A 27,398-nucleotide genomic window follows, 5' to 3' on the forward strand; every position below is an offset into this window, starting at 1 on the left:
AATCAGAAATGGATGGCATTTCTTTCATGATTTACGACCCTGTGCTGCAGTTTTAATATAAACAAAGGGTGTTCAACTACAAACATATTTTTTTGCCTTTCTAAAACAATTAAATTTTTCTCTAAATTAACTGATTTTTCACAGACTTCGTGATGGCTCAGACCTGTCCAGGACCTCACAAAGATTTCTGAAGCAAATGTTTTGCCACTGACATGTAGTGACAAAATGGAAGACAACATTTTGTCTAAATTCCAAAAGATCTCTGTTTTGCTTTCTGCAATATGGTTTCAATTTTTGTTCAAATTTCAGTTCTTGCAAAGGAATCGGTTCTTTTTCATCAAACATTTTGATGTCATTGATACTAAATTCAGTCACGCAACAAACAGCTTCTGGTTTTCAAATTCTGCCCACCACTATAGCATCACTTCATCACAAAGTTGATGTATCATCAGTTCTTTCTTCTGGAATGTTTTTGAAAAGAATTCAAAAAATGTTTGTACTGTCAACTACAAATATTACTTATGCTTGGATTATTGAATTTTTAAGGGCATTTACAATTCTTTTGTAATTGTTTGTGTTCATCATACTTTTGCTTTTTTGTTTTGGAACAAATTCCAGAAAATAATGCATATTGACTTTCCATTCTTCCAAAAGTCTTTTTGAAGCTGATGATAGTGAAAGCCATTGTGATGTAACATTTTTTATGAACCAATATGTTGGGACATCTTGTTTCTTCTGTACATGTGTAAAATCCTCCCAACAACTTGACAGTTCATCAAAGAAACTATGAATGGCAATGACAAGATCACTCATTTCTAAACCAAACATTTGCAGACTTTTCAGAAAAGCATTATGCAATACGTAGAGCCATGTTCATCAAGCCACTGTCTGTGACATCTTGTACTTTACTGTTTATAAGTTGAAATATTTTTTTTTATATTTGGTCCATAACAACATTTTTTCCAGGGAAAAATCTTCATTAGTGACTGCCTGGATGATATACTTAAAATGTCACTTGTTGCATGTCCAATAAAAAATGTTTCAAGGTGATTACAATAGAACCCCCCTATAATATAGTAGATACGTTCCGTTTTATATAAATTCCATGTTTTACGAGCACTTAAATATATGAGCCAATCACAGCCAGGCACGTGTGCAGTTTAGGGACTACGGCTGTTTGAAAGGTTTTCTTCCATAAAATTAATCAATTCTAGACTAATTTGACTTAACATTTCCAAAACACATATAATATTTTGGAAATAATCCATATAAACTCTGCTATAAAGAAAAAATTGTAGGATTACTTACCAAGTGTGCAGTGTTTGACGACGCCATTGCTTAAGCTTGTTTTCGTTGTGGAGCGGCACATCGAACAGTGGGCACGTGTTTTCTGATAAGTTATTTTTCTGCGAAAAATTCACTGAACCTTGGAGACATCATTAATATAATTTTTATGGCTGTTAAATAATAATTGATTTTTAGTAGGTCCGCTGCTCGTTTAAACCCAATGGTTTGTGCAATATCCACTATTGGTCTAGATTCAAGCAATCCTGTCGCGACACGAATTGGCAATGATGTTTTACCATATTATACGAGTCTCTTTTAGCATGTTTATATGAATATGATTGCAATTTTTTCACCGTATTATATGAATCCATTTTATGAACTATATGACCCACCCATTATATGAACCCAGGGGGGTCTACTGTAATCTCAGCTTCGTTAACAGTTGTTGACCAGTTGTGAATTGATATTTGGCATTCCTTGTAGTTCTCTGCGTTTGTAGTTTTATCATAACAAAATGTGTAATTAGACTGTTTTATCTCATCAATCAATATCTTACAGAAGTATGGACCTAATGCTTCATTTAGTAGATACCCAAATTTTCATTCTGAAAGACTAAATTCTTCAGGAAATCCTGGTGACATGGATTTAAACACATTGCTTATTTTATTGCATGAATGTGCAGGTTAATTAGATAACAAACATTTCAGTACTTATCTCAGTTCAGTAGTCACTTTTATATACTCTGAAGATGCAAATTGTGTAAGCTGACATGGCCTAATAGGTTTTTATTTAATGTCTTGATCTATTTTATCTTTTATTTCAGTAGTTTTGCTGCTGGTAGGATTCAAATGTAATTGGTTGCTGCTCAGCTTTATCTTTGTATTGTGCACATTTTTTGTTGTATTTCTCTACTAATGAAAACTGGATAGATATTAACTGAAAAACAACCCCTCAAATACCTTAATTCTCTAGTACAAAACTAAACAGACTAACGTTTTCTATCTAATACTAAGATCTTTATCAAGTCAATTAACATTCCAATATTCAGAATGCAAATCGAACAATGACATATTACAAAACTAAGAAGAAAAATTTAATAATAACTAATTACTGTGAAATTACACATCTATGGTAAACAGTAAACATATAAATAAAAATTATTTTACATCAATACTTCAACCATTTTTCCATTTAATGATAATATGACACTACAGTTCAGTGTGGACAATACAACAATGTAATACACAAAGGAATGAATTTCAACCAATAAATATCCATAACCTTTTTATAATGCTTTCATTCAAAACCATGTTTATCATATACGATTACTTACGTACTTCAAATCCTGTTACCGGTGTGCAATTAACCTCAAAAAACCTATTTTGATGTTAATTGCATCAGTAACAGGCTTCGAAGTATGTAATTGATTATATTCCAGTGTTTGATAAAGCATATATGATTGCATTGTACATAAAGGATTATGTTAATTTTGATTAAAAAAATTCCATTAAAAAACAATTAAGCCTTAATCGAGCCTTATCAAAGGCTAATTAAAATCGCAATAAAATTTTTTTGTGCAGGTAAAAATTTTTGAAAAAATTTGGAGACTTAAAAGACATTCCAAAAATTCAAAAAAAAAAAAAAAAAAAATTTTTGGGGGGCCGAAAGGACCGAGTTTTATGTAAGGCTATGTAACCTGCCCAAGTTAACTCGGGCGAAGAACTAAACGGGTTAAAAAGGGAGGCAGTCAAGTATAGTATCATGTCACATTGTACTCAACAACATGCCATCATAAAATTCTTGCCATGCATACAACATGCTCTTTTCTTGTTCAAAGTTAATGCATACCCCATAACTTATGACTTGAAAATCTCTAGTGCTTCCAGCATTCTGATATGTTCCTATTGGTTGGCCCTTCTAATGATGGTGGCATCATGGAGATTAGCATGTACTGTACATTGTTATCTGTTGCATATATGGCAAGGTTTTTGGTATGTTTCTTGTTAATAATCTCATAGCTATGTTCAGCTAGACATTTACATAAGGATCATATAGTAGATCCTACGTATTCAAGATTTTTATTGAATCTGTCACCTAATATGAAAACTTTGTATAAGAAAGACATGTGTAATCCCATGGTTTAGAAACCTCTTTGCAATGTAGTCAACAAGGAGAGGATACAGGGTATACAAAGTTCCCATATTGGGTGACACATTCTAGTGCTTCCGGTGTTCTGATATGGAACATATCAGAACGCTGGAAGGACTAGAGATTTTCAAGTCACAAGTTATGGGGTATGCATTAACTTTGAACAAGAAAAGAGCATGTTGTATGCATGGCAAGCATTTTATGATGGCATGTTGTTGAGTACGATGTGAAGTGATACTATACTTGACTGCCTTCCTTTTTTAACAAAATTCTTTGTGTACAATGTAATCGTATATGATAAATATGGTTTTGAACAAAGACATTATAAAAAGGTTATGGGTATTTATTAGTTGAAATTCATTCCTTTGTGTATTACATCATTGTATTGTCCAGACGGAATTGTAGTGTCATATTATCACTAAACGGAAAAATGGTTGTTGAAGTATTGATGTAAAATAATTTTTACTTATATGTTTACTGTATGCTGTAGGTGTGAAATTTCACAGTAATATGCCATTCTGTAAGGAACATGTGGGTCAGGGAATTTGTACAAAGTTGGTTAGGAAAGTTATGGAATTTAAAACAAAACTATTAAGTAGGGACACTGTACTTTAGAATTTTTTCCAACATTCAAAAGAGGGTATTTAGTAATCTTGATTTGTTTGAAAAATTGAGTATTTCAAGTCATTTGGTTATAAATTTTTTATCTTTGCTACAACACAACTGATCTGTGTGAAAGATACTGTTTAATTTTGGCACACAGATGATGTGGGTTTGACTTGTTTCTAGTTAGTAGTATTTGTATGATCATCTCATAAATTTTAAATATGAGTCAAAGGAATTGCAATTTTATAGATCAAGAATACATCCAGACATTATTACATGCATTTTTATTGGGTAATCCTCAGCATTGTAGAAAATCATAATGGTGGCAATATAGATTTTTACTTAATGTATTGATACGATTTTGAAGGAATAAATTTACCAGATCAATGAAAGATCACCTGTAGGTTCAACATCTGAACAGTTTTTTGTCAAGATACATGGAAAACCTGGAAATTTCAAGAAATTTAACTTTCATTTTTCAGTCCTAGTCTTTTTATATATCTATTTATACACAGTATATTTTTGAAATCTTGATTTTAAATAAAAGTAGAAAAAATTGTTATCTATATATATACATATATAGATAACAGATATATATATATATATATATAAATGGACATGTATGTCCCTATATTTCACTTTTTCGCCAAAAGTACACATCGCACGTGAATGGTGTTTGTATGTGGTGGTAGCCCCAAGTCTCCATTCGTGCATAGGGGTGGTTGCGTCTCGATAGCTATAAGGGTGCGGGAGATATGAGGCTGAAAGTGGTTGAAAGTGGCTTTCTATTTCGAATGTTTTGTTCGAATTTGTTCGAATTAAATTTGAACATAAAATTTGAATATTGGTTCGATTATAGAACGATTGTAAACGTTCCAGTTCGTTTGACTAAACGTAAAAATTCTCTAATTAGTCTGGAAACGGGAGACCTAATTCTTGCATTCTGTGAAAACGGGTAAGATTGGCTATAATGTAATTATCTTAATCTTCACTATTGTTACTTTTTAAAAACCAAGCGAAGCGGGTCCTTGCAGCTAGATTCTAGATTACTTAGAAAAACAGTCTTTTATATATATATAAAAAAACTATATTACATACAAATGTACGAACAAATAAAAACCCAGCGAAGCGGGTCCTTACAGCTAGTATCTTTATAAAAAGTTTGTTTTGTATCATGTTTGTAATGTAACATGAGCTCAATGAAAATTTAATTAAAACAGTAACTTAGGTTAACAATTTTAAAAATTTATTGTGGTTATTTGCTTTTAATATATTTTTTTAATAATTCAATATTAGTTTAAATAGTATGCATTTTCAAATAATTTTAAAGGTGCATTTCTTTTATTTTAGCATGATTTATCAATTTTTCAGGTATATCAAGGAGGTTTTAGAAGAATTGATTTAAAATTAATTTTTTGTGAGCTTTCATTACCAGTTATTACTGTTCTTGGATTATTATTAAGTGGACCCTATATTGCTGCATGTAGTTTTACTCCAATGTTTGGTAAGTGCTATACTTTATGATGTGTAAAGAAAAAAATTATTTGTATTTATGATTACAAAATGTTAATTAAAGTATATAATACAATACGTATAATTAAATATTATGGGAAAGAGAATTATACAGGAAAGGAATTACTTTCTGACGTAAATTTTGAAACATTCTGAAGTAAGTGTTTTATCTTCATGGTGTGGATTCAATAAGGAGATATATATTATATAAAAAATTGCTTATGATTTCAAAACAAACACTCACATTTTGTGAAGATTATACATATCCAATATGTAGTAAAGCTACCTCTGGCTGCAATACACAAGGGAAATACATGGCAAGGAGCCCAACAAGGTTTTGTACACAAGAACAACAATGTTGTTATGTTGCAGAATTTTCTAAGCAATGTTCCAGCTGTTGCTTAAGATGTTGAAGATTCTGTGTTGGCTTCAGTTGATATTCAGGCAGATTGAAGACATGTTCAATTGGGGAAAGATCTGAAGAAAATGCAGTCCAAGATAGTTTGATCACAATGAAAGCAATCTTTGGAAGCATGATTAATATATGAACAAGTAAAATCTTAATGAAAAATTACTCCTTACTGTCATTCTAGGAAATGCAATACAATGGGTTATAGGATCTCTTGTGCTTTAAGGTTCCTTTCATCATTACGATGGAGTACTAAATGTCATAGGAAGTCACTGGTGTTCTAACATTACTGAGATCTTTACCAATAATTTACCAACAACAATCTGTTATTACTGGTTTTAACTTGTTTTCTGTATTGTTTTACTACAAAATGTGAAAAAAGGATCTTGAGATATAATAATACTTATGATATATGTGTTTTTAAAAAAATATTTTTTGTTCATTTGTTGTGAAACCGTGTTATGTTGCGTAAATTTTACAAAAGACAAAAAAAAATATTTTTTGTCTTTTGTAAAATTAAAATTACTAAATGAGATTCATTAAAATGAAGAAAAATTGTTATATTATATTTTTTTTTTGTAAAAAAAAGGGCTGACGAATTTACAATTTAATAAAACGTAACAGAGACTAAAAATGTCTTCACTTTTTGTCATGTCCAATCACCAGGAACAACTATCTTCCACTGCAGAGACGACCTTTCTTTAGAGGATACGCCTCTGCTTAAAAAAATGCAAAACAGTCTAAAAGTTCACAGGTGACAATCCCAGCACAATTAAAAATATAATATTTCTTTTGTAAAAAAAAGGCCTCATAAATTTACAATTTAAAAGTTTAAATTTGGTAAACAGTTAGGGTATGTCACAAGAATGTACACTAAGAAGGAATTTTTCGAAATTCCCTTCCATGGGGAAGAGGGAGAGAATTAAGGATTACCCTGAAGAACTCAGCTTCTACTGTACTATTTTAGATGTGGTTTTTTGTGTTTTTGACTCCAGTATAGTAAGGTATGCCATGAGAATGCACATTAATAAGAAAAGTTTTGGAAATTCCACCCCCCAAGGGAAGAGGAGGAAGGAGTTAAGTATAGAGCCAAAACAGTTAAGAGTTGAAAATTGAAATTTAGCACACAGTTAGGGTACGTCATGAGAATGTATACAAAGAAACAATTTTCTGAAATTTTCTCCCATGGGGAGAGGGAGAGAGTTAAGGATTACCCTGAATTTTATTTTAANAATAATCATAAGAATTTCACTTGCTTATCCACAGCATGGAAGTATGGTATAAACCAAGATGATGTCAAAACTGCACACTAATTATTATTCTGTATATTCAATGGATTTTATGATGGATTATCATCATTGTTTGCATTTTATGGCTTCTTTATTATTTTAGTATTCAATGTTGTTTTAGTTATTTGGCATCAATTCATATTTAGAATATTGTTAAGAATGTTAAAATTTAAATCAAAAACACAACACCTTAAAGAAAAATAAAATTAAATAAAAATAATAGTAATAATTTTTATTTTATTTTATTTTTCTTTATACATTTATATTTATATTTCATTCGTTATTTTATTTTATTTGTATTTAAATTTTTGTTCTATTTTGTTTATATTTGAATATCTTAGTCTGATGATGGCCAACAGATTTGGCTGAAAACGTTTGCTTTTCATTAAATTTTTTCTCAGCAAATTTAGGTGTTGTGTTTTTGATTTACATATGAATGCTGAGTGAGTGTACATGAGTTAAAATTTAAATTTAAAAGAATTCTGTTACATGTATGTTCAATCCTGACTACTAAAATAGCTGAAAACATTTAATAAATAAAAAAATTCAGCAATGAGTTGCATTACTTTATTGGCTGTTAGGAGATCTTATATAGAAAATAACTTTTATAACTTTAATTACAATATAACTTAATAAAATTGTGTAATATTGTATCATATAACAAAATCTCTCAACAGATGATCTGTTGAGAGATTTTGTTATGTTATACATCATATACACCTTATTGCTGAGAATCATTTTATTACTTTAAATAACGTTTTTGACTTGATCAATAGGCCATCATCAGGTTTCAGTCCACTGGAACGTCCACAATCATTCTATAATCGAACCAATGTGCAATAAAAATTTGAACTCAAAACGGTTCAAACATTTGGTCAAAAATCAAAATATAAAATATAAATAATATAACTAATCCATTAAATACATAAACTGAACTAATCAAAATAAATATAATACAACAGAATAAAATAAAATACAGTAGAGCATCGATTATCCGACTCAATTGGGGACTCAGGTTGGTCGGATAACTGAAAAAATCGAATAACCGAAAAGAATGAAAAAAATACATTATTAGTATAGTATATTAGTATATCCCATGTAATTAGTATATTAGTATATCGCTATTAAGCTACTTTGCGTTGAATTTTCATCCATGTTAAGTCTAACAAAAATTTTTAAAAATAATCATCTCTATTGTATCGTTAAAAATTATTTTATTGCTCACAAAACAAACAATCACTCATAATTAGAAAATTAAGTCTCGTTTAAATACTGGCCTCCCTTTCATGGTTGAGCCAGTGTTGCCAGCTAAAACACACAAAAATTAACAAAAATAATATTAAAGTAGCCAAGACATAGCCAAATATTGTAGCGCCACATCACTAGCGGACATTTGAAATTTGCCGATTAGAACAATAGGTTAACCGATGTGACGGTTAATCGGGGGTCGGATAATCGATGCTCTACTGTATGTAAATCTATTAAAAATAAATATCATACACCAAACTTTTGAAAAATCTTATTACATACCATATATAATTACAATAATTATTATGAAAAATGACTTTTCTTACATATATTATATGTTCAACTGTAAAAATGATTGGAATTATGTAAATATTATGACTAACTAATTTTGATGAGATTCCAAACATGTACTTTTCTAATTAAAGCACTGAAGGCTGATAATTTACAAGAAAGGAATCATTTGACAGAGATGGTGCACATAAGAATGTAACAGTTAGTTTTCTGGGAACATTAGTCTGTATTTTTTTTTTTCATTAATTCAAATTCTACATCTAAGTTCTGTGCTCTCCTATTATCTTCTTTCTCTAATTCTAAAAAATGTCAAAAGGGGGTTAGGGTTGACAAAACATGGGAACTGGTTCACATCTAGTTTTATTTTCCACATTATTAAAGTATTATCAACATATTTAAGAAAATCTAATGTATCTAAGTACTAAAAATGACTTCACTAAAATTTTTATAATTAAAATAAAACTGTTTTTCTATAATTTGTCAATTCAAAGACCAGAGAGGTTATCCTTTTTTCTTCTTTTTTTTGGAATTATAGCAATAAGATAATAGGAAAGCATACTGTGAGAATCTGGAGACATAGAACAAGAGTCTTTCCTTAGATTTGAAAGATTTCTTTAGACTTTATTTAATTATTTGTGGAATTAAATAATTATTTTTTTGGGTAAAATGAAACATACAAATTTTACACTTTTGTGGAAAATTGATAGAAAAAGGGAAATAAAACTTTCCTTCCAGTTTATCAACTTCCTGTGGTGAGATCTTATTGCACATGTTGATGAACATGTGCTGGTTTGAGTCATCCCTAACATCTCATCACATGTATAACAAATTAACACTCGAAATTTTTAGATAAAAAGGCTAAACAACCCATTTTCAGGGCACTCTCACCTCGAAGTTCCCTTCATCTAGTCCACCCTCATCAGCTCTCCTCGTCTCCAGTTTTTCCTCTCTCTCCACTGAACAAGAAATCAGTGAAGCTTCTCAATCTTTGTATCGACGATATAAATTAGCCTGTGCCTGAAGACACCATCATATTATCACGAGGTATTATGCACAAAATAATGTAAACTCTCTCTCTCTTGATCTACTAGAGGTATAAGTAGCTAGATATTCAATAGAATTTGATTGATATCTGAGTCAGAGAATCTGACAGTATGTTACATTTATCTATATGTAATCCTTGATTCCTTTATACTATTAAACTATTTGTTTTTATTTAATGGGTTTTGAGCTAGCTTCTTCTGATGGCTGATCACCCTTATCAACAAGTTTACGACCCTTCCCATTCAAACATATAGTTATACTTATTCCCAAACCACAACTTACAACACAAAATTTATTTTAACTGGTGTCATAAGAAAATAGCCAGTAAGATCCTATGATCTTGAGGCAGATTATAATAGACCCATCCACCAACAAAGTGAGCAGGCCTAACGGTCCTGACTTCACAATAACTTATTGGCTCTAATGACTCTTCACTTATTGGCTCTAATCACCTATTGGTGATTAGAGCCAATAAAACTCTAACCTGCAGATTCTCACAATACTATTTAGATACAGAATTTAAATTAAAAAAAGGAGAAATACAGATTAATTATATAGAAAATGATCCTTTCACTTAATATCAACATTCAGGTCTTTGATTGAAAGAGAATACCAGTGTTCATTGTTTGAACATAAACAAACACTAAAAATCTTGAAACAAAAATAACATTATACAGCTCAAGAAGTTAAAATGCACTTTATTCCTATTAAATATTTTTTGACATACAAAATATCTCAATCAGATTGAATATTCACAATAAATAGATTTGAAAATAAAACATAATAAATTTGAACAATTTGTAAATGGTAAAGTTTTAAAAAGTTTCTTTTATTTTGTTTTTATTTTATTTAAAAATTTTTGTTAAAAATCAAAATGTTCCAATTATAATAAATTAACAAAACAATACTTTGGCTGAATTGAATCTCATCAGAAAATGGCAGATAATGGATACAAGAATAAAACCAACTATTAGAAATAAAATTGCTTTGACTCAGTTGACAATTCAGGATTTACAGAATTTAAAAATAAAAACAACACATCTGTGCTAGTCTTTGTATCACAACTCAACAATAAAGTATAGAAGGTGTCTGAGAGACTTGACCATATAGATAGAGCACTGGCCATGTTTGGGCACTATCATGGATTTATAAGCTACTTAAAACAAAATGTACCCGGGGTGTTTGCAATACACTGTGTCATCCATCAAAACATTTAGTCGCTAAAAATCTGAGTGGAGATTGTAGCTTCAATTTATCATTAATATAGTAAACAAAATTCGAAGTAACGTGTTGAATACTAAGTTATTTCTGCACTGTGTGAAGAAAATGATGAGAACTTTCATTGATTGCTCCTTCACACTGAAGTATGCTGGCTGTCAAAAGGCTTATGTTTGACAAGATTTTTTTCACTGTTTGAGAAAGTTTTAGAGTTTTTGGATGATAAAGATCCAATTTTAAAAGAAAATTTAATTAAGTGAAAACCAGACATTGCTTATTTAACAGATTTTTTCACTAAATTTAATGAGGTTAACTTGCAGTTACAAGGTGACAGTCTAAATTTGATAAAAACAAAGTCCATCATTTCAACTTTTCTTGTTAGAATTAAACTAATGAAGCAAAATATTGGACAGTGAGAATTTTCCCAGGTTCCAAATTTGTCACAGACAAACTACCAGGATGATGATGTTTCAACCTATGTTCAACATTTAAATATGCTTCACACAGACTTTGAAACTAGGTTTGAGAATGTTTTGACTATGGAAATACCACAGTGGATTATTGATCCATACAGTGACATTGAAGAAACGGATGTCATATTACAAGAAGAATTAATCGGAATAAGCACAATAACAAAGAACTTAAAGTACAGTTCAGAAAGGGATATCAGCAATTTTGGCTTCAGAGAGACATACCTGAGATGGTGCCCACCATATATAATATATATATATATATATATTTTTTTTTTACCTCCCTTTGTGAAAGCTTAAATGTGGTGTTTCTTTCATACTAAAATATTATTATTTATGTGTATTATTAGTAATGTTATGTCAATGTAATTATTCACGTGTTATAATATTTGTCTGTATTTTCTTTTTCTAATTTGTATTTTGGAATGTAACATAAGGGGGTGCTAGGGGCAAATTGTATATAAGGAATGTAAAAGGAGCATGGGATACCTTTTTCTGTTCAAAGACTTGGCGGAATGAGGGAGAAAACGACGGACCAAGTGAAAAAAGGAAGAGAAAGTTGAGACCTTGGACTAAAGACAACCAGTCTTATTGTATGTATAGTTCCCCTACGACCCCATTCTGGCTGTATTCCTAGTTTTAATATATGATTATCTTTGTTCTTAGTGTCGTCTGTTTTCTCTTTGTTTGTCCAAAACACGACCCCCCACATACCTATTACTTATCCTGCATTATGGACTATTGCAAGAAAGTTTGATAGCTTTTCCATCTTCATACCTTATGGAAAGGGGTTTCAGTGCAATTGCCAATCTTCTTACAAAGAAAAAAAAAATTAGATTGAGGAAATTTAAGATTACAACTCACTAAATTGAAGCCAAATATTGAAAATTTGCTATTAAAGCATCAGGCTCATCCCTCCCACTAAAAACATTTACTTTTTTGTGTAGTTATTTTATGACAAATGTCTTTTAACTGTAACACTGTGTTTAGTAATAACTGTCCACAAAAAACCTTTATTAGTATTGTGTTCATTACAATATCCACTAACGTTTTCGACCTCCACCGAGGTCTTCTTCAGGTGCTGACTAAGTGTTGTCTTCCCTTGACCGTTAAAACGATGTCATCCAAGATGTAAATATTGCGCGTATCATGTTTCACCCCTCTGCTTGTCCCCATTTGAATTCCTTGAATAGGTATCTCCATGCCTGTGCAATTGTTTCTCCATCTTTAAAGTTGATACAGGTGCCCCCAACATTGGCTTTGTAGATCTTCCAGGCTTCCAGGTGATGGATGTGATCAATTAAAAATTCCTGTCTGATTAATTTAGTGTTTGGGAAGTCTGCCCGAATTTCTGGGCCACTAACGTACGCTATTAAGGCGGTGGTGTGCCACCTCCTTAACGGCGTACATTAGCAACCTGGAGGCCTAAGAGATCTACAAAACCAATGTTGGGGGCACCTGTATCAACTTTAAAGACTGAGAAATGATCACGCAGGCATGGAGATACTTATTTGAGGAATTTGAATGGGAACAAGCGGAGGGGTGAAACGTGATATGCTCAATATTTACATCTCAGATGACATCATTCTAACGGTCAAGAGGAGACAATGCTTAGTCAGCATCTGAAGAAGACCTCGGTGGAGGTCAAAAACGTTAGTGGATATTGTAATGAACACAACACTGATAATGGTTTTTTATGGCCAGTTATTAGTTATTTTATGTTATAATTTTACTAGATTTGCATTTTGTGTTGTTTTAAATAATAAATGTATAAAACTTAACATATTTTTTTTTTTTAACTTTTTCACTCTACAGTTAAACCTTATCAAAGTGAGTAGCACTGTGTCAGCTGTCAAAAACACATTTGAAATATTAGAAANTTCTCTGATTACCTCTGACACCTCCAAAATCCACGAAACGCAATCTTTATCCCTTTGCGGTAAGGAAAATTTGATGTCAATTTGTTCCGCCACAAAATCTTCGGACATATTATGCGATAAGCAATCGTTCTGTTCGTACATCATTCCTACTAATTCTGTCTTCTCTATGTATTTCGGAACTGACACCAGTTTTATTCTCGGCAGTCTCTTCCTTCTTTCTATTATTTTTAATTGTGGTACTCTATGCAATGCCTTAGCAAGAACGTTCATGTCGTCTGTGCCGCACAGACCGACTGCCACTCCACCGCCATTTATTTCTCTAACTTTCTTAATTCCGATTCCTAAAACTTTAGGGTTAATTGCTTCCATTAAAATTTTCTTTGTATCTTCCGAGGTTTTTCCTTTTTCTCTATTAAAAACCAATACCGTATATTGCGGCACCGGCGGTGGGAGGTTAACCTTAGGTTGATTTTTCTCAAGTTTTAAAACATCACTGTATGTTCGTGTTTCCTCTTTTTGCTTTTGTCGTTCAATCGGTGCGTCTTTTAATGCACTTATTTCTTCCTTAATTTTTGATATTTCCTCTATTGTTTTTGTTGTACTCTCTTTCACCAGATCTTTAATATCTATTTTTAAATGTTTCCCTTTTTCTTTTTCCTGGGAGTTCATTTGTGTAGTTGTTTTTAACTGTTTTATTTCTTCCTTAATCTCTTTTATTGCTGCTAATGTTGCCTCATTATGTAAATTCATTATATCTATTATCTCCTCAGTTACCATCTCTTTTTCTGCTTTCTCTTCTATTTTGAATTTATCCTTCATTGTTGTCTCTGCTAAGTTTATTATCCTATTCATTTGCTCTATTATGAAGTTTTTATGTTCTCTAGTTGATAGTTTCCCTCCTGGATTCCATTTAATATGTTCTTTAACTTCTTCCACCATCTTATAAGCTTCTTCCGAAAAGTTGTCTATAATTTCCTCCATTTTTCCTGCCATCTTAAATACTAACACACTAATCTTTTAAATAAACTAAATAAATAAACCAATCCTAACTTAGCGACTTCCAGTTAAATTTAATACGACAATCACGGCGCCAGATGGTCTATAACTTCTATAGCAGATGTCCACGTCAATGTCCGTTGCTATATCAACGACCGTTATAAAAACCGTCAAAGTTCGTCAAGCGCAAAATTTAACTTTAAAATTGCCGTATCTTCGTTATTAACACAGTTACAATCACCAAATTTTTAACCAGTATTACTGATGACGTGTAGTCACTCACACTATTAAGTTTTTTGTCGGATAACAATCAAAAAGCCCGAAGCGGGCCGCCGACTTCCGACGTAACTTCCCACAAATCTGATTATAACTCCTACACTATTAGGTCCTTGACCCCCAAATTTTGCAATTGTACTCACATAAGTCCTAAGAATGATCCTCCGTTGTTATTTCCGGATAAACGGCGTTTGTTTCCGATTTACCGAGCCTCGAAAATCCCGTTTTTCATTCGTCCATAACTTCCCAAAATTTGGTTCCACATCCAAAATTTTTACGTCATCGTAATCCTTGGATCTTCCCGATTCAGAAAATATAACTCATCACTGGTAAAAAGTAAAAATCCTTGAGAAACTATGCGAGATTGAAGAGCCAGATTTTGCCTGACTGCACCGGTTGACGACTCGACGCAACTCTCGTGTGTGCACAGTGATACAGAGTGTTGCTTGTTGATTTTTCGCCTCATGGTGAAACGATCAATTCAGCTGCATACTGTGAGACTTTAAAAAAACTCCGCCATGCAGTACAAAACAAAAGGCGGGGCTTACTGAGCAAGGGTGTCGTTTTGCTCCACGATAATGCTCGTCCACATACGGCAAATCAAACTCAAGACCTAATCACATCATTTGGCTGGGAACAATTAGACCACCCTCCATACAGTCCTGACCTAGCGCCGAGTGACTATCATTTGTTTCTGCATTTGAAGAAGCATCTGGCAGGGCAGCGCCATAACAATCACGACGAAGTCAAAACAACTGTTCTACAGTGGTTGTCTCATCAGGCGGCAACATTCTTTGAGGATGGAATACAAAAGCTAAACAATATTAATATTTATGGGAATATTAATATTAATGGGAATTATGTAGAAAAGTAGTGTAAAATATGGGCTTTCACATAAATAAAAGTTTTGTTAAAAATATTTGCTTGTTTTTTTATATTTCAAAACGGTACTTACTTCAAAAGCATGTCTCGCATATAAAATAAAATGTAAGGAACATTATATAGCCTGACTGACCTATATAGCCTTAGGAGGGAACACAAGATGTTATCTAAAGCAGTAAGTTCTAGCAGTAGCGGCAGATATATGCCACTACTGCTTTCATATCTGTGGGTTTCAGAATTTCCATTAATAGCAGGGTAATTCTCTAGAGAAATGGCTTGTTTGTATAGGAACTGCTATTGCTACTTGCTGCCTTTACTGAAAACTTGCAAGTAGAGTAAGTCTTTACATTAATATGGGTAAAAGAATTTTATAATTAACACTGTCTGAAGAAATGGGAAGCATGTTTAGCATGACTTTTGGTACAAATGTATGTATAGCTTTACTATGAATTTAAAGTTTTCCGTTACAACTTACAAGAAGGGCAGACAAATAAGTTTTATGCTAGTTTGCTATTCACTGGGTCACATTACCTTGGGCAACACTAATTGTCATGGAGAACTTTTCATCAGATTCTCATGACATCTAAACTCAAAATGCATCTGTTATATTAGGACTTAATTCGAACAGTGGTGTAGCATAGTGGGGGCGGCAGGGGTGACCCACCCGGGGCAGAACTTTTAGGGGGCGGAAAAATTTCACAATAAATAATAATAATATCTTGTAAAAATTTGAACCATTTAATTTCATATTTTTGTTGCACCTACAATTCAGACCGATTGAAATGAGCATGGAATTTTTCATTACTTATTCTGTGACAAAATGGAATTTTAGTCTTTTAAATTGAGATAACTAAATAAGGGGGCGGCGAAATTTTCCTCTGCCCTGGGTGGCTGACACCCATGCTATGCCACTGAATTTGAATTGCAAGTTTACACATCAGTTCAGAGGACAAGTGAACGAAGTGGCATTAGAGTCTATGCTGCACATTTCCATAATTCTATCATTACTACAATTTGAGTATTTATTCCACAAACTAAATTTCAAAAGAAAAAATATGGAAAAGTGAAGATGTAGAAAATGGAGGTTGTTATAGTATTTTATTGTGATTTACCTTCTTATGCTATTTAAAAACACTACTTAATCTTACTAATAAAACACACCTTTAATAATCCAGCTAATAAAAATTAATAATATAATAACGTTTTCGATCGTTTCTTAACGATCTTCCTCAGTTACCAGAGCATAGAATAAAATCGAACACAAAAAGTTTTTTTGTGTGCGATTTTATTATTCTATGCGATTTTATTTTTATTCTATGCTATGTTTATCCAGTTCGTTCGTTATATAAACTACTTAATCTAATATTTTTCATTATTTTATTCAGATATTTAGTTGGAAGAAGACTGGTCAACTATGAACACAAGTGTTTGGGAAAACTAGGAAGTCAGAATAGTGAACAATCGAGTGTAAGAACGTAGATCCTCTGATGGCGACCAAACACCTGTACATAGACTGCCGTGTATATTATTGCTGTACATACGACAAGGCTGTGGTAGTTTCTGCAGCAATTTACTTGGTCGTACCATTTCGAACAAAATATTTAATAGTCTTTATGTAGAATTATTTACTTGGGAGACATTTTAGGCCACCTTCCGTTTAATTATTTCTGCTATTTTTTTGTTATGGATACGAATTTGGTCATTGTCTGCATCTAGTATCATTGAGCAGATAAGAGGCTAAAATACCCTGGTTTTGTTTTACAGAAATTTTGACACTCGCACTGCTGTATTGGACAGAGGAAAATTTTGTTGATCTGCAAGAACTGGAAAAATTCGGAGGGGCAACTGTCCTCTCCATCTATAGACTTAAAAAAGGAATGAAAATCAGAGCAGTCAACTATTTCCTGCCAAGTAATGAAAGTCCAGCATTTATATGTTCTGTTAAGAAAATAGTAGCTATTTTCTGGTCACCCACTTTTGTATGTAATACGGAAGACATGGTGTTAAAATTTTTTGTTAATAGTTGTATGACAAACATTTGTAACTATCGATCTCAATTAAAATTTGAGTATTTATGTTCTGTCCTTTTCGTTGACAGTCTCTCTCTCTACCTTTTATTTGAACTTTCATGAGAATGGAACATTTGACCCATTTCTTTTGGAACTGATGGCACTACTCACCATCCATTCTGCTTGACAGAAAAACTAAAATATTTCAGTAACCATTAGATAGAACAATTTCTATGTTCTATCTAATTGGTTCAACTAAAAATGATAGAAATAAAGCCAAGTGTTTATTTATAACTGAAATGTGAGTTCGAAGTCCAGAACAATTTCTTTTTAAGGTATTTTTTAATCAGACGTGTATAATGATTTTACTAGCTTGTTTTACTCAGAAGACAACCTCATTTTTATTTATTTCTCTTACAATTATGCATTTCGTGCCAGGGACCAGCTAGATATCCTGGTCAGAAATGCACCATTCTCCAACTAGGGATGAGAGAAAAATATGAAAGTTTAAATTTTTTGCGAACTCCATTTCTCTGTTCTGCATAAACTGAATTGCGAGTGTGAGTTTTGGTTCCAAAAGTTCAGTTTTGCATGTTTTTCTCTCCTCACATCTGCTAAATAGTCTTAGTGATTATTACCATTGATGGTGACTGGATAAAAGTTTGTGGCACAATAGTTATGTCTGCTGCAGTCCACTAGTTTGTGCTGTACAACTTGGATGGAATTTTCATTGCAACAAATGTGTGACCGAAGGGTCGGCACCTCTCAATGCCTCGTCAGGATTGACACCACCGCATCTCGGTTGACATGGAAGCCGAGCTAACTAGGTCAATCAAGCGGTTGGGTTTGGGATGGAGGGAGAGGCAATGCATCGGAAGTGACTTACCCAGAGATGAGTCAACGTAACAACCGTTTCATTGGTAACAATAGATAATACAGGACATATCGTAGACTGAGTGGAATATGATAGATTTAGATATATTGGTAATGATAGATATTATGTAGATATTAGACAGGTAATTCAAGAACTGTGTTTCTCGAGAGAGAGAGAGAGTTTACAGCAAAAACGCGTGACGATAAATACCATATTGAGGATCTGGAATGTTTGGTTGAAAGAGAGGAAGTTCGGGATGTCAGTTCGGGTATCCTGTAAATGAAATATCCTAAGCCTGATGGAACATATATGCAAAGATGTTAGATGATGGGTTCTGATATATTAGAAGGATATAGGAACGTAAAATAAAATGATATATTCACAGATATCTGAATATTGAGGCACTTAGGATAAGGTACGGGTGACAATTGACCCTTTCGAAGGACGGGCGACGACTGTTCGTTTCTTGATTTTTTGTTGTTGAACCGATGAAATCGAGATATTAGGTCGAGAAGTGATGAGAAAGCATCATTGTCAGGCCTGAGAACTTAACAGATGTTTTGCTCCCAGGTGTGAAAGTTGACAGTTATGTATCGAGGTTATAGTTACAATGTGACGTTACGAATTAATGAGGTAAACATACGGAAAGTCAGGATTCGGATCCTCAAATGCATCTGGAAGAAGTTCTTTTAATGGAGTAGGAAGAAGAATGGCCCTCTTAGACGAGGTCTCACACGAATCGTCATATCTTATGATTCGTATACGACAAAGATAAGATAGTACAGGCAATCCTGAAACTGAAGTACTTTAAACATGCAGGTGAAGTTCTTGCCTGTTGGGGGTCAACTGTAATTGATGGTTTTCCAGTTGACACAAGTTGGTTGGTCTACAGTATGGTTTGGATTATTTGTATATGGCAAAGCTACACATGAGCAATCTGCTGAAAGGGGAATTCCTCCCAGAAAGTCTTTTTATGGGAAACTAAACCTTTTTAGATGTTTTTATTTATGGCCCAGATAAATGCACATAGCTAGGCATGAACCCACAACTACTACTAGTGTTCAGTGGTTTTATCCACTTGGCTTTGCAGAGAGTGTCGGTGGAGAATAATTGGAATGATAACACGTTCAAAGAATTTCAGTATGTGGTGCAAGTTATAATAGTAGTGTTTGATAACAAATGTTGCCATCATGTGGAAATGATGTACACAAATTACTTAGACATTTTTACTGCTTCACCTTGTTTTCATATAATGAAGATGGGCTCGACATCAAATCATTCAAATTCTGGAATGATCACATCTTTTCCTGTGACACCGAGCGGCATCGTAACATCCAAATAACTACTAAAGTACTTTGGAAAATGCCCTCACTAACAAATAATCAATGAAGATGTTGCCAAAAGCATGGGAAGTATTGTGCTGCATTAGTAAGAAATCAAGGTCATCAAAAAGACTGGAATTCCAGTGATGCATGTGATGCTTAGAAGGAAGAAAGGTCTCAAGGACAAAACACCTGGAAAGCCCTAACCAAATGAAGCACAGCAAAGCTTTCCATCTCTGATATCAAGACATGGTTGATAGTGTGTATTTCTTGGGAGGTTGCAAACTAATTTCTGTATTGTACAAAAATGTGTTACGAATACTTAAAAAAACTTTGATTTATCTTTTACATAAAAAAAATAATATTTTTAAAATTCCAGCAAAGAAAATTTACTAAATAAAAACGTTTTCGATTGATTTACCCNAAACAACCACTCATAATTAGAAAATTAAGTCTCGTTTAAATACTGGCCTCCCTTCAATGGTCAAGCCATGTTGCCAACTAAAACATGCAAAATTTAACAAAAATAATATTAAAGTAGCCAAGACATAGCCAAATATTGTAGTGCACCTCACTAGTGGACATTTGAAATTTTCTGACTAGAACGGTCGGTTAACCGATGTGACGGTTAATCGGGGGTCGGATAATCGATGCTCTACTGTAATATAATATATAAAATTACATTGACCACACACCATGCATCGGATTTTACTAGCAATAATCGATCATATATTTCCATGCCAATGGTAAGCCTGTTGCATCCTTGTAGTTTAAACATTTGCCAGTCAGGCTGGATTTATAAGTTTCAAACTTTTCCAAATGTAATGCCAGAGTCGGTGAACATGCCAGTGTAACAACTCTGGTCTCAGTCCGTTTGACTACCAAACCACCTGTTTGTGCCATTCTGGATAGTGCTGTAGAATAGTGTTCCTTGCGTACATGTGCTCCTTAAGCTTTTCATTGAGGTTTCTGGTGGTGACACCCACATGCTCTTTGTTCAAATCTAATTGATCATTTTTATATGGTATCTTGTATACTCCAGATTGTTGTTTCTTCTTGATCATATCATTGTAATTCCTAAGCAAGTTATAAACTGTGGGAGTCTTTTTGTATAGTAATCTTGTGTTCTTGTAATCTGCAATTTCTTTCATAATATTTGACATGTTTCTGTTATATGTGAACTTAGTCATCTTGTTCATATCTTTCTTCTTTTTCTTTCTGCTAGGATCAGTATAAGAACTTATTAATCCTTCAATGACTTTTGCTCCAAATCCCAACATTGCCACAGCTATAATTCTATTTAATGCTTGCAGTCTGTCGTATACGTTGCAGCAATAATGGAATGCTCTTCTAACTAGAGCTCTAAACGTTGAAAGCTTATAGATATGTGGATCATTGGATGTCAAAGAGATGTATAACTGGTTGTGAGTGGGCTTGATGTATACCTTCGTGTTTAAGGAACCATTCTTGAATGAAATGCCAATGTCTAAAAAATGCACTTTTGTAGTACTAATTTGCTCCAATTTAAGTTTTAAACCATCTTTGTTTAAATTTATTTCATTCCATAAATGCTGTATTCTTGTATTATTCCTCCATAAAATGAACACATAATCTTGTACAAAAGATATGCAGATGATGTCCTCCCTAAAATTCATAATAGTGATCTGTTCTAATCTGTGTAACACTAACTTGCAGAGTAAGCTGGACATCGGACTGTCCATCGTTTCAGAACTGCTTTCATTTGTTTATAGATTCTGCCTTCAAAGCTGAAGAATGATTGAAAACATATCAGGTTTGCAAATAGCTCCTTGTCTTTAGGAAAGAACACATCTGGTTTAAACTGCGCAAGGTGTCAATTAAGGCGTGATAACATAAATCCAATTTTATTGATGGATACAGATTTTCAAAATCCATGACTGATACAACTTTTGAGACTAGTACTAGCTCACCTGGAAACTTGTTGAGAAGAGGAACTATTTGCATGTAAAGTGCAACTATTACAGTAAAGGGGGAAAAAGGTACCTTCTTTTCTGTGAGTTACGGGACAAGGTATTCTTTATTCCGATGTACTTCGTTAATATTTTATTGAAATAATAATAATTTCTTGGTACAGACAGATTATTTACATAGACATAATGTAGCAAATATAGTACATCAAGAGCTTACAAAGAAACAAATTATTAGACATTTACAAACCATACTACAAATACATTCCACGAACAGTATTGGAAAACAACACACACAAAATGTACTACGACAGAGCCATAATCACAAATAAAACAATTTACTACAACAAATCAGACATCACATTCATTGACAAACACAATAAAATCACATACATTATAGACATAGCTGTTCCAAACACACACAATATACAAAACACATGCATTGAAAAAATCAGCAAGTACACAGATCTCATGTAGGAAATAAGGCATCTGTGGAGGATGGATAGGGTGCTTATTGTACCTGTTGTTCTCTCCTCTATAGGTATCATACCACACACGCTACACAAAAGCCTGGGATTATTACAATAGAAATACATACATCACACTACAGAAGGCCACTATATTGAATACATGTCATATTGTTAGGAAATTCCTGAATATAGACATACAACAACACCAAACGATCGCCTAATTTATCGGGCTATACTATGGCTATTTTAAATGATTGGAACTAAGTAATTTGACATTAGAGGTAGGCGTTAGGCGCCTAACGCCTACCTCTAATGTCAAATTACTTAGTTCCAATCATTTAAAATAGCCATAGTATAGCCCGATAAATTAGGCGATCGTTTGGTGTTGTTATTATCTACTCGGGCTGTGAGTTGATGTTTATATATATATAGACATACACACTGACACACTTATTTAATTTTTGTTTTGTTTTGGTTGTTATGCTTTGACCTGGTCTATCATAGTACATAGCAACTGGTGTCAACTGAGTGTAACCTCTAAACCCAACTTAATAATAATATGTTAAAAATGTATAATCACTTTTCATTCATTTACAACATTAAAAGTAAATTTTGTACCACAAAAAATGACTGTGACTTGAATACTTTCATGATTTTGAAATGGATTTAAATTATGAAGTATTTGAGTTAGAAGTTGGGAGAATACCATCCTTTAGATTATATATTAAATCTAAAATAAATATTTGCATTTTAGGTGCAGCTTTCGAAATGCAGAATCTTATTTTGAGGAGAATATATCCGGCAGTTTTGGCTGTATATGTCATAGTAGGAATCTTGATATTCCAAGTACGACAGTTCTTCAGATTATATGAACATATTAAAAATGACAAGTAAGTGTTTGTATATAATGTTTTTTCATTTGTGCAGATAAAAATACAATTTCCATTTTTCTAGTTTTTTTACTATCATGACTTAGAGAAATTAAATTTACCTATTTTATACACTGATTAAAAAATCCGTTATCCATGAATTGAAAGTGCTAATTTTACTTGGCATTGTAAAATTTAAGAAACACTGGTAAACAATATTTTACTATTTAAGTGTTTGCATCAACATAATTCAATGAACTGATTTTGCAACTTAAATTGTTTTACAAGACTCCTAGGCTTTCAGTTATACCAAACATATTGTTATACAATCATACAGAAAAAGAGAATTGTCAAATAAATAAAAACTATAAAAATTAATAGTTACGAAATGACATACAGGGCGTGTTTTTAAAGTAAGTACCGTTTTAATATAATGCTGCTGGAGCGCTGCAGTCGGCACTTAGCGCATGCGTGCTGTGTACCTACATCAGTTGGGAAGCCACAAATGCCATTACGGAGCCAGTCGACTGTGTTTACTGTTGTTTGTGTGTTATTGAAATGCCGCCGCTCATTGAGAGTCCCGCCGACTGCGAAGTGCATGCCGTTATTCATTTTCTCAGTGCTAAAGGCTCGAAAGCGGCTGAAATTCATCGCCAAATCAGTGAAGTTTATGGTGAAAGCGTTATGAGTGATGGAATGGTACGAAAATAGGTTAAGGCCTTTAGTAATGGCCACACAAACATTCACAATGAGGAACGAAATGGGCGACCTTCAGTCATTAGCGATGATTTGATTGAAAAAGTGGACTGTAGAGTGAAAGAGAACAACGATTCACTATTTCATCTTTATCTAAAGAGTTTCCTGCTGTTTCAAGAAGTGTTCTCTATGAAATCGTGACCGGACGATTAAATTATTGGAAGTTGTGTTCCCGTTGGGTGCCGAAAATGTTGACAGAGGAGCACAAAACCAAACGTTTTGCCAGTGCATTGACTTTTCTTGAACACTACAGTGACGAGGGAGATGATTTTTTAAGCCTTATTGTTACAGGCGATGAAACGTGGGTAGCCTACGTTACACCGGAATCGAAGCAACAATCCATGGAATGGCGACATTCATCATCTCCAAGGAAAGTCAAGTTCAAGCAAACAATTTCTGCTCAGAAAATCATGTGCACGGTGTTTTGGGACAGATACGGAGTGTTGCTTGTTGATTTTTTGCCTCATGGTGAAACGATCAATTCAGCTGCATACTGTGAGACTTTAAAAAAACTGCGCCGTGCAGTACAAAACAAAAGGCGGGGCTTACTGAGCAAGGGTGTCGTTTTGCTCCACGATAATGCTCGTCCACATACGGCAAATCAAACTCAAGACCTAATCACATCATTTGGCTGGGAACAATTAGACCACCCTCCATACAGTCCTGACCTAGCGCCGAGTGACTATCATTTGTTTCTGCATTTGAAGAAGCATCTGGCAGGGCAGCGCCATAACAATCACGACGAAGTCAAAACAACTGTTCTACAGTGGTTGTCTCATCAGGCGGCAACATTCTTTGAGGATGGAATACAAAAGCTAAACAATATTAATATTTATGGGAATATTAATATTAATGGGAATTATGTAGAAAAGTAGTGTAAAATATGGGCTTTCACATAAATAAAAGTTTTGTTAAAAATATTTGCTTGTTTTTTTATATTTCAAAACGGTACTTACTTCAAAAGCATGTCTCGCATATAAAATAAAATGTAAGGAACATTATATAGCCTGACTGACCTATATAGCCTTAGGAGGGAACACAAGATGTTATCTAAAGCAGTAAGTTCTAGCAGTAGCGGCAGATATATGCCACTACTGCTTTCATATCTGTGGGTTTCAGAATTTCCATTAATAGCAGGGTAATTCTCTAGAGAAATGGCTTGTTTGTATAGGAACTGCTATTGCTACTTGCTGCCTTTACTGAAAACTTGCAAGTAGAGTAAGTCTTTACATTAATATGGGTAAAAGAATTTTATAATTAACACTGTCTGAAGAAATGGGAAGCATGTTTAGCATGACTTTTGGTACAAATGTATGTATAGCTTTACTATGAATTTAAAGTTTTCCGTTACAACTTACAAGAAGGGCAGACAAATAAGTTTTATGCTAGTTTGCTATTCACTGGGTCACATTACCTTGGGCAACACTAATTGTCATGGAGAACTTTTCATCAGATTCTCATGACATCTAAACTCAAAATGCATCTGTTATATTAGGACTTAATTCGAACAGTGGTGTAGCATAGTGGGGGCGGCAGGGGTGACCCACCCGGGGCAGAACTTTTAGGGGGCGGAAAAATTTCACAATAAATAATAATAATATCTTGTAAAAATTTGAACCATTTAATTTCATATTTTTGTTGCACCTACAATTCAGACCGATTGAAATGAGCATGGAATTTTTCATTACTTATTCTGTGACAAAATGGAATTTTAGTCTTTTAAATTGAGATAACTAAATAAGGGGGCGGCGAAATTTTCCTCTGCCCTGGGTGGCTGACACCCATGCTATGCCACTGAATTTGAATTGCAAGTTTACACATCAGTTCAGAGGACAAATGAACGAAGTGGCATTAGAGTCTATGCTGCACATTTCCATAATTCTATCATTACTACAATTTGAGTATTTATTCCACAAACTAAATTTCAAAAGAAAAAATATGGAAAAGTGAAGATGTAGAAAATGGAGGTTGTTATAGTATTTTATTGTGATTTACCTTCTTATGCTATTTAAAAACACTACTTAATCTTACTAATAAAACACACCTTTAATAATCCAGCTAATAAAAATTAATAATATAATAACGTTTTCGATCGTTTCTTAACGATCTTCCTCAGTTACCAGAGCATAGAATAAAATCGAACACAAAAAGTTTTTTGTGTGCGATTTTATTATTCTATGCGATTTTATTTTTATTCTATGCTATGTTTATCCAGTTCGTTCGTTATATAAACTACTTAATCTAATATTTTTCATTATTTTATTCAGATATTTAGTTGGAAGAAGACTGGTCAACTATGAACACAAGTGTTTGGGAAAACTAGGAAGTCAGAATAGTGAACAATCGAGTGTAAGAACGTAGATCCTCTGATGGCGACCAAACACCTGTACATAGACTGCCGTGTATATTATTGCTGTACATACGACAAGGCTGTGGTAGTTTCTGCAGCAATTTACTTGGTCGTACCATTTCGAACAAAATATTTAATAGTCTTTATGTAGAATTATTTACTTGGGAGACATTTTAGGCCACCTTCCGTTTAATTATTTCTGCTATTTTTTTGTTATGGATACGAATTTGGTCATTGTCTGCATCTAGTATCATTGAGCAGATAAGAGGCTAAAATACCCTGGTTTTGTTTTACAGAAATTTTGACACTCGCACTGCTGTATTGGACAGAGGAAAATTTTGTTGATCTGCAAGAACTGGAAAAATTCGGAGGGGCAACTGTCCTCTCCATCTATAGACTTAAAAAAGGAATGAAAATCAGAGCAGTCAACTATTTCCTGCCAAGTAATGAAAGTCCAGCATTTATATGTTCTGTTAAGAAAATAGTAGCTATTTTCTGGTCACCCACTTTTGTATGTAATACGGAAGACATGGTGTTAAAATTTTTTGTTAATAGTTGTATGACAAACATTTGTAACTATCGATCTCAATTAAAATTTGAGTATTTATGTTCTGTCCTTTTCGTTGACAGTCTCTCTCTCTACCTTTTATTTGAACTTTCATGAGAATGGAACATTTGACCCATTTCTTTTGGAACTGATGGCACTACTCACCATCCATTCTGCTTGACAGAAAAACTAAAATATTTCAGTAACCATTAGATAGAACAATTTCTATGTTCTATCTAATTGGTTCAACTAAAAATGATAGAAATAAAGCCAAGTGTTTATTTATAACTGAAATGTGAGTTCGAAGTCCAGAACAATTTCTTTTTAAGGTATTTTTTAATCAGACGTGTATAATGATTTTACTAGCTTGTTTTACTCAGAAGACAACCTCATTTTTATTTATTTCTCTTACAATTATGCATTTCGTGCCAGGGACCAGCTAGATATCCTGGTCAGAAATGCACCATTCTCCAACTAGGGATGAGAGAAAAATATGAAAGTTTAAATTTTTTGCGAACTCCATTTCTCTGTTCTGCATAAACTGAATTGCGAGTGTGAGTTTTGGTTCCAAAAGTTCAGTTTTGCATGTTTTTCTCTCCTCACATCTGCTAAATAGTCTTAGTGATTATTACCATTGATGGTGACTGGATAAAAGTTTGTGGCACAATAGTTATGTCTGCTGCAGTCCACTAGTTTGTG

The 27,398-nt window shown here is 33.2% G+C and overlaps 1 protein-coding gene across 1 annotated transcript in view; it reads left to right on the forward strand.

The window, feature by feature from the left end:
- LOC111638072 (E3 ubiquitin-protein ligase MARCH6-like) overlaps positions 1-26,759 on the forward strand; it is a 114,898-nt gene extending 88,139 nt beyond the window's left edge. Inside the window, exons 11-13 of the mRNA XM_023383703.1 lie at positions 5,413-5,545; positions 22,932-23,067; positions 26,070-26,759. Of these exons, the coding sequence (XP_023239471.1) occupies positions 5,413-5,545; positions 22,932-23,067; positions 26,070-26,163 (363 nt within the window). The 3' untranslated portion in view covers positions 26,164-26,759. The remainder of the gene's footprint in view (positions 1-5,412; positions 5,546-22,931; positions 23,068-26,069) is intronic.
- Positions 26,760-27,398: the final 639 nt, after the last annotated feature.

The sequence above is a fragment of the Centruroides sculpturatus genome, unplaced genomic scaffold (genome assembly GCF_000671375.1).
Source record: "Centruroides sculpturatus isolate CEXI.00-Female unplaced genomic scaffold, Cexi_2.0 scaffold1138, whole genome shotgun sequence".
In the NCBI taxonomy this organism is placed as follows: Eukaryota; Metazoa; Arthropoda; class Arachnida; order Scorpiones; family Buthidae; genus Centruroides; species Centruroides sculpturatus.